The following is an 8451-nucleotide window of genomic DNA, read 5'->3' as shown; positions in this document are numbered from 1 at the left end:
ATACATAGGAGATGCTCCATATTTGTGAAATATACCATACTGAAAAGCATCTGTGGTTTTTTTGAATACCAAGGCCTTTAGAATGTGGCAACAGATGTAATGAAAACACATGCGAATCATAATGAACCGCAGACAGCACCAACATAGAAAACATTATACTGTTGCTCTGGAGTTGAAATATCCCCCAAATAATTAAAAACTACATGTTGAGGGCTGATACAGAGTTTATTGAATTAGATTTTTCTATTTACAACTGAGATCACATCTACATACTATTTTGCTAGTCTATATGGGTACATTATTTCTAACAAGTTTGACTTAGGAAGAATGGGCTCAATCACACAAAAACTCACTCACACACTCACACTAATAGTTTTAAAACAGTAGTGCATACATTATACTCCTCCTATAAACCCAGCTTTGATTAAAAACCACTAGTTTCAAATATCAGTCTCTGATTTTGAAGATGAACCAAGACATATACCATATGATTCTAAAATCTATTTTAGCCATTTTGTACGGTTGCTATCTTATTGGACCAGAGTATATATTTTTTAAAAGGACACTGATAGGGGCACCATCTGGTGTTAACTTTAACCAGATAGTTGGCTTCCTCCCTCTCCCCTCAAAAACCTTTGGCCAAGAGTTCTCCATTGTGAAGACTGAAAGGACCTGGTGATATTTCAGCATAAGTGCCATTACTGCTTGGAGGTAGCAGAAGTAGGCCCATGTCCTCCTTTAATTCTACCACACTACATAACTCACAATTGGTTCTGAAATTAGAACATTTACCATCATACTTAAAAACTTAGGGGCATGAAGATTCAGCTAGAACAAGGGAAAAGAAAGTCATGGGGGGGGGGGTAGGTAAGTAGGTGGGTACATGAAAAGCCAAGCTGCGCTATTCAACACCAGTGCATGTGTGCTTTAACTAAATGAACTCAGGAGGCCAACAGCAGCAGACCTGCTCGATTCACCTTCCAAATCAGAACAAGACTAAAGAGCTCAGGCTTGAATGTTCTACTATGCATAGGTTCCGCCAGTGATGAGGAGCTCATAAGCAGGATCTCTACTCCTTCTGCACAACACGATGCACGCACACAGCATGCCCAGCAGCTGTTGGAAGAAAACAACAATGTGGGGAAAGGCTGAAAACTTTTATGGCAAGTGTGTATTTCTTTGCTGGCAATGGAGCTGTTTCAAAGTTCAATAACCTCAAATCATCAAAAAGGCAATAAAAATGACAGAAGGAATTTCTTATGAAGACATTATTTTTTAAGGAATTATCTGGGCACTAAGCTTCAGCTTCCCTGCCTTATACCCGGGAAACCTTTGTGAAACCAGCAGAGGAGCCTCTCTTACTGCCATCTCCACTATCAATCTAAAGCAGTATTGTCCCAAAGAACTTTCTGTAATGATGGAAACATCCTACATCTGTGTTGTCAAATATGGTGGCCACTAGCCACATGTAGCTATTGCGCACTTAAAAGGTAGCTAGTGCAACTAAGGAACTGCATGCTTTATTTTATTTAAATTAAATTTAGACACATGTGGCTAGTGGCTGCCATACTAGATAGTGAAGGTCCAGAGAGTGGAATGATTGAGACTATGTGTGTTTAATGGTGGTCTTTTCAGTCATCTGGACGTTGAAGAAAGAGGTTTTATAACAATCCACAAAATTCAGTACATGAATAGCCCTATCGTGGAAAACCAATCCTGATGCCAAAAAATATAGTTTTTGTTTCTTTCACATTTACTCTTTTTGAAATCCAGGTTTGGTTCTCTGTAGTATCACATACATATTACTTTTTAAAGGTCACTCTTCCTTCATCATTTTAATAAATTCTTAATCCTTCTGTGGTAGCATTTTGGAATAGTAATGAAGTCACGCCATGTTATTTTGGGGTAAGTAAGAGGATTAATCTGGATTAAAGAGAAAACAGTTCTGGAATTTTTGACCTACCATCTCAGAAAATATAAACAGTAACCAAAGGGCTAAGTAAGAGTAAGTTAATTTACTGTTCTAACTTCTCATTGACAGCGAAAGGCCTGTTTGATTTTAAAAGGCAAGGTCCTCTGTACATATGGGATCAATCTAATTTCAGCAAAATGTACCAAGATCCATAAACAGACTCTCAAAGTTTGAAATGGAAGATTAACTACTAACAAGACACACATACTAGAAGAGGATATCCTCAATCCAAATTCTCCATGGTATAAAGTCACACACTCTAATTTCTGCCCTCAGACTGGCCTCTATTCTACTATTCAGGATGTATGTACTTGCTGCTCAAATCCATCAGTTTCATTACATCACCATTTGCTGAGTGCTTACTAGTGCAAAGCACTTTAAAGACATTTAAAAAGTGGATATTGTTTAAGTTTACTAAATATCTTAAGCCAATTCTAGACACATGTTTAATACCTAATTCCCAGATAAATACATTTCTGTTCACTGTACATCAAAAGATTGTTAAAACAGCTATAAAATCAAACACAATTATGTTCCCAGGTGATGTTAAATCAAGCAATTAAAATGCAAAGCTCAGAAATTACTGGTTTGCTATGGCAAAAAAAATCTCTCTTCCAACCCCCACCTCCTCATATTCCTTTCAGTTGGTTAACTTCTACTGGAAGAGTCAGCATTCTCAAAATGAGATCTGAAATAAGTACTTCTTTTCTGATTCTTTTATTTCAATTAAGTCAACCTGTATTGATTTAAAACAATTAAATAAGCTTGATAAAACCCTACTTGTGCTTGGGAATGAGTCTGTTTTAAGAACATTCAGCTCTACACAATAACTTCTTACCCTCACCCCTAAGTATTACTGGCCCATTTCCAAAGCTTTACTATACGGAAATTTGACTGATTATTGAAATTTTCTAACAATAGACTTGGAAATATTATACAAATATTTTACCTCCAATATTATTTTTTGTAATGAAGTGATGCCCTGCAACATTCAAGTCAGGAGAACTAACCTTCACTTAGCCCACTTAGTTATACTTCATACCCTGAAATGCAAAAACTGCAAAAAATGACAAGTGGTGATTTAAAAAAACCTAACTGTCAAAGTAAAATGTTGTATGATTTACTATGTAGGTGGTGGTATGGAGAAACAAGCATTCTTATAAAAAAAAAAAATTCTTGCACATTAGAAACATCCTTTTCTGAGAAAAATTTGGAAATACCTACCCAAGATTCATTCATACATTCTGACCCCTCAATTTCATGGCTATAAATTTTTGATACAAATAGCCTTTGAACATGAATCCAGAGGATATTCACTACTTGCATTTTTCTAATAGCAAGACTTACATAAATGCCAATTAATGTCAGTTAAAATATGCCTATAAAATGGTAGACTATGCAGCTATGAAATAAAAAGGTTGGTCTATACCCAAAAGATACTAATTTTTTTTAAGAAGCAAAGTAGAAAAGGTTACAAACCATATGCTTACATTTATATGACATTTTGAGATGATAAAATTTTAGAAATGGACAGATGACAGTTGCCAGGGTTTGGGGGGAAGGAAGTGATACAATTATGAGAGGGTAGAAGGAGGGGTCTGCACGGTGCTAGAATTGTTCAGTACCTTGACTGTGGTGGTGGATACAGAAACATACACAGGTCATAAAACTATGCAGAACTGAAGATACAGAAATGGGAAATCTCAGTAAGACTGGCAAACTTTATCAATGCCAACAGCCTGGTTGTGGTATTATACTACAGTTTTACAAAATGTTACTGCTGAGGGAAGCTGGGCAAAGCACAGAAGGGATCTATCTCCCTGTATTGTTTCTTAACAGCTGCAGGTGAATCTAATATTAACTCAATTAAAACAAAAAGCTAGGTAAAAAACTGTATCTTATTAGCTTCTATTTGCTTATGTATAAGCACAAACCACTTCTGGAAGGGTGTGAAACTGATAACAGTGGCTGCCTTTACAAAGGGGACTCAACTCTAAGGGGACTCTTAATTCTAATCAAGACCAAGAGGGAGGCTTACCTTTGACCAAATTTGTATCTTTTATATCATTTAAAAGAAAATTTATCAAATGGGTATTGGGTATTTTAAAAAACTACCAAGGCCGGGCACGGTGGCTCACGCCTGTAATCCTAGCACTCTGGGATGCTGAGGCAGGAGGATCGTTTGAGCTCAGGTGTTTGAGACCAGCCTGAGCAAAAGCAAGACCCTGTCTGTACTAAAAATAGAAATAAATTAATTGGTCAACTAAAAATATATAGAAAAAATTAGCCAGGCATGATGGTGCATGCCTGTAGTCCCAGCTACTCAGGAAGCTGAGGCAGAAGAACTGCTTGAGCCCAGGAGTTTGAGGTTGCTGTGAGCTAGGCTGACACTACAGCACTCTAGCCTGGGCAAAAAAGTAAGACTCTGTCTGAAAAAAAAAAAATAATAATAATAAACTACCAAAAGGTCATCAATTATCAATTGATTTTGAGTTAAAAAAAAAAAATTCTGAGCCACTCAAGAGTTAGCTTCTTATACTTTGGTTAAAGTTTTTAAGGAAAAATTGTTTGGAATTTTTTAAAGAGTGTCAGAATTAAGCCAGTCAATCTTAACTACTATCTGGGGGTCTGACCCAAGTGCTATTTATTTATGTATTTTAACTTATTTTAATGAATAACTGATAATCAAAAAGAAAGAGGAAGTTAAAAGCAGTCTCAATCTCCTTCATGATTGGCACAAAGACAAGAAAAAAGCAACGCAGCCTCGGGAGATAGTTCTCTATGAAAGTTTGCCTTTGATTACTAAATCTTGAGGACATGCCAACTTCAAGAGATGCCAAAGTAAGAACTGACACTTCTCATTTTCCCCATATTGCCTTTGCAGATAGCCTTGCCCACAGCAGATACTTAAGAGCTTAACGAAGCAAAACTCAGATTTTTGTCTATTACTATGATCACACCCTTTAAATAGAAAATTCATAATTGATCATTTGTTAATTTAACAGGCTGGCTACTCTCAAATCAGTGAAACATCTTACTGATTAATAAGGCATGTAGCAAAATTTTAAAACCTCATTCTCTCATACCAATTTCTCATGGTAAAAGAAAAAAAAGCAAAATAAATTATAAATAAATAAAACCTCATTTTCTTATATTCAAAAATCCTATTATAATAACCAACTGGTATTTTTCAGATTTTTCTTTCTTGATCATTTTGGTTCTACCCAAACCCAGATTATTTAACTAGAGCAAAGATCGCCAAACATTTTCTTAGAGGGCTACATATTTCATGCTTTGCAAACAAGGAGACAAATTCAGTCTCTATAGTAACTACTCAAGTCTGACATTTTATCTCTGTATTTTATCCAGCTGAAATGTTAATTAATTGCCAGGTTTCCTAACAGAATTTAGGGATTTAATCATCTGAGTATCTTATTTTTAGATATGTAATTAGAGACAGAGTACATATACAGCCAGAGTTCAAGCTTTAGTTTTGCCCTTCTCTATGTGATGGTCACAAGTCATATTATTCTTGATCCCACCAAATTCTGCAGTAAAACAAATGGGACTGGGACTGGAGAATCCCCAAGCATCTCTCTATCTCTAAATTTCAATATCAGGATTGATGTACAAGCACAAAAGCCTACTGATCTTTCAGTTATTTCTGCCTTTGTTCAGGTTTTCCACACTCAGGGCACCGACCCACATCAAATTTTTTTTTTTTTTTTTTGAGACAGAGTCTCACTTTGTTGTCCAGGCTAGAGTGAGTGCCGTGCCACGTCAGCCTAGCTCACAGCAACCTCAAACTCCTGGGCTTGAGTGATCCTTCTGCCTCAGCCTCCCGAGTAGCTGGGACTACAGGCATGCGCCACCATGCCCGGCTAATTTTTTACATATATATATCAGTTGGCCAATTAATTTCTTTCTATTTATAGTAGAGACGGGGTCTCGCTCTTGCTCAGGCTGGTTTTGAACTCCTGACCTTGAGCAATCCGCCCGCCTCGGCCTCCCAAGAGCTAGGATTACAGGCGTGAGCCACAGCGCCCGGCCTCCACATCAAATTTTGAATACCAAAAGCTTAGAACATTTATAGGTACTCTTAAAAAACACATTAGGAAGCCGGGCGCGGTGGCTCACGCCTGTAATCCTAGCACTCTGGGAGGCTGAGGCGGGCGGATTGCTCAAGGTCGGGAGTTCGAAACCAGCCTGAGCGAGACCCCGTCTCTACTAAAAATAGAAAGAAATTAATTGACCAACTAAAAGTATATATACAAAAAAATTAGCCGGGCATGGTGGTGCGTGCCTGTAGTCCCAGCTACTTGGGAGGCTGAGGCAGGAGGATCACTTGAGCCCAGGAGTTTGAGGTTGCTGTGAGCTACGCCACGGCACTCACTCTAGCCTGGGCAACAAAAGTGAGACTCTGTCTCAAAAAAAAAAAACAGGCCGGGCGTGGTGGCTCACGCCTGTAATCCTAGCACTTTGGGAGGCCGAGGCGGGCGGATTGCTCAAGGTCAGGAGTTCGAAACCAGCCTGAGCGAGACCCCGTCTCTAACAAAAATAGAAAGAAATTAATTGACCAACTAAAAATATATATACAAAAAAATTAGCCGGGCATGGTGGCGCATGCCTGTAGTCCCAGCTACTCGGGAGGCTGAGGCAGTAGGATCGCTGAGCCCCGGAGATTGAGGTTGCTGTGAGCCAGGCTGATGCCACGGCACTCACTCTAGCCTGGGCAACAAAGTGAGACTCTGTCTCAATAAAAAAATAAAAAAATAAAAAAAATAAAAAAACACATTAGGGAAAATTCTTTTATTTTTTCAAATGGATGTTTTTATTTTCAAAACCATTAGGTTTTGAGTCCATGAAAGTTCTAAATCCCTTAGACTTGCTGAATTGAAAATGTCAAATCATAGCCAAGTGCAGTGGGGCTGAGGCCTGTAATCCTAGCATTCTGGGAGGCTGAGGCGGGAGGATCCCTTGAGTTCAGGAGTTCAAGACCAGCCTGAGCAAGAGTAAGACTCTACTAAAAACAGAAAAATTAGCCAGGCATGGTGGCATGTGCCTGTAGTCCCAGCTACTCAGGAGGTTCAGGCAAGAGGATGGCTTGAACCCAGTAGTTTGAGGTTGCTGTGAGCTATGACAACACCACTGCACTCTACCCAGGGTGAGAGAGCAGGACTCTGTCTCAAAAAAAAGTCAAATCTTTATCAGATATTACTTAAGTCAGGGTGATTTAAGTATAAAACTTAAATCAAGTATGGCAGACATACTTAAAAGACTAGTTAAAATATTTATTAGTTCCCATTGAAATATATTTAATGAGTAAATATCTGGCAGACAAATAAGCTAGTTTAACTAGATGAGGGACATAGCTAAAGTGACAGTGACGATTTTCATCAGTCTTCTACATGCACGCTGCATATTTCATGACCACTAGCACCATACATTTCCAGAGCTGTTTTGCCAAATGCTAACATGTGCAGCTTTATTACCACATAAAATCATTAAGAATGTACAGATCAGAATTCTACTTGAGAAAAGAGACCTCTCTTAAATTTCATTATTTTTAGCAATGATGTGTTTGCATAGATAATCAAAATATGAAACACATCCCTGCTTATCACCAGATTACTGCTATGTTGAGCCACAAAGTAAATGATTAGAAGGGCAAAGATCATCCCAAATAAAGAGCTAGGCTTTTTAATGAATCATTTCAAGGCTGTTTGAATAGTAAACAGCAAAGTAAACAATCACCCTTTTGCCATTTTAAAAGGCACTTCCCATTAACACACTAGCTTCTGTTCAAATATACAAAGAGCAGGCAATCCAAGCAATTTACATTTAAACCAGATTATATTAGTTTCATTTAACAATTATAAGATATCTACACTTTCCTAAAATAGATTCTCCGGGCCTGAAGCTTATTTCAAGAACTAAAAGAATACTCTGAGAACTAGATCTGATGCAAAGGATTTCTAATTATTTTCAAATAGCTATTATCAGTTGTAAGACTCCCCTAAAGCATTCCCCTAACAGAATTTATAAGATATACTATACATACCTGAGAAACTAGGAATGTGGAATAGCTGTGTTAGGTGAGAAAATGGCCATTTTCCTTATTTAATTGTTTATAGGTGGGGGTAAAGGATGAGTGTGTGGTATTTTTACAGGGTGAGGAGCTGGGAGCAGATAAAGTGAGAGGTGATTAAGCAATTACCAGCTACTTTTTTTTGAGACAGAATCTCGCTTTGTTGCCAAGGCTAGAGTGAGTGCCATGGCGTCAGCCTAGCTCACAGCAAGAAGGAAATTAATTGGCCAACTAATATATATAGGAAAAACTACTTTGTACAAAAGCTACTTTGTACAAACTAGCTTGAACTAGCACAATCTAGGGAAGAGGACAACTATTTTCACTGGTACGAGTTGGGAAAACAGGTCCCCTCAGCTACCAACAATGGCACAGCACACTTCCATATGTA

The 8451-nt window shown here is 38.0% G+C and overlaps 1 protein-coding gene across 1 annotated transcript in view; it reads right to left on the bottom strand.

The window, feature by feature from the left end:
• Nucleotides 1–206: 206 nt before the first annotated feature.
• Nucleotides 207–8451, bottom strand: part of TSPAN3 (tetraspanin 3) — a 31454-nt gene continuing 23209 nt past the window's right edge. The window contains exon 7 of the mRNA XM_012784184.3: nucleotides 207–1116. Within this exon, the coding sequence (XP_012639638.1) occupies nucleotides 1024–1116 (93 nt within the window). The 3' untranslated portion in view covers nucleotides 207–1023. The remainder of the gene's footprint in view (nucleotides 1117–8451) is intronic.

This window comes from Microcebus murinus, chromosome 6 (assembly GCF_040939455.1).
Source record: "Microcebus murinus isolate Inina chromosome 6, M.murinus_Inina_mat1.0, whole genome shotgun sequence".
NCBI classification, from domain to species: Eukaryota; Metazoa; Chordata; class Mammalia; order Primates; family Cheirogaleidae; genus Microcebus; species Microcebus murinus.
Note: the sequence above shows the minus strand (reverse complement) of the source record. Positions and strands in the feature narration are given on the sequence as shown.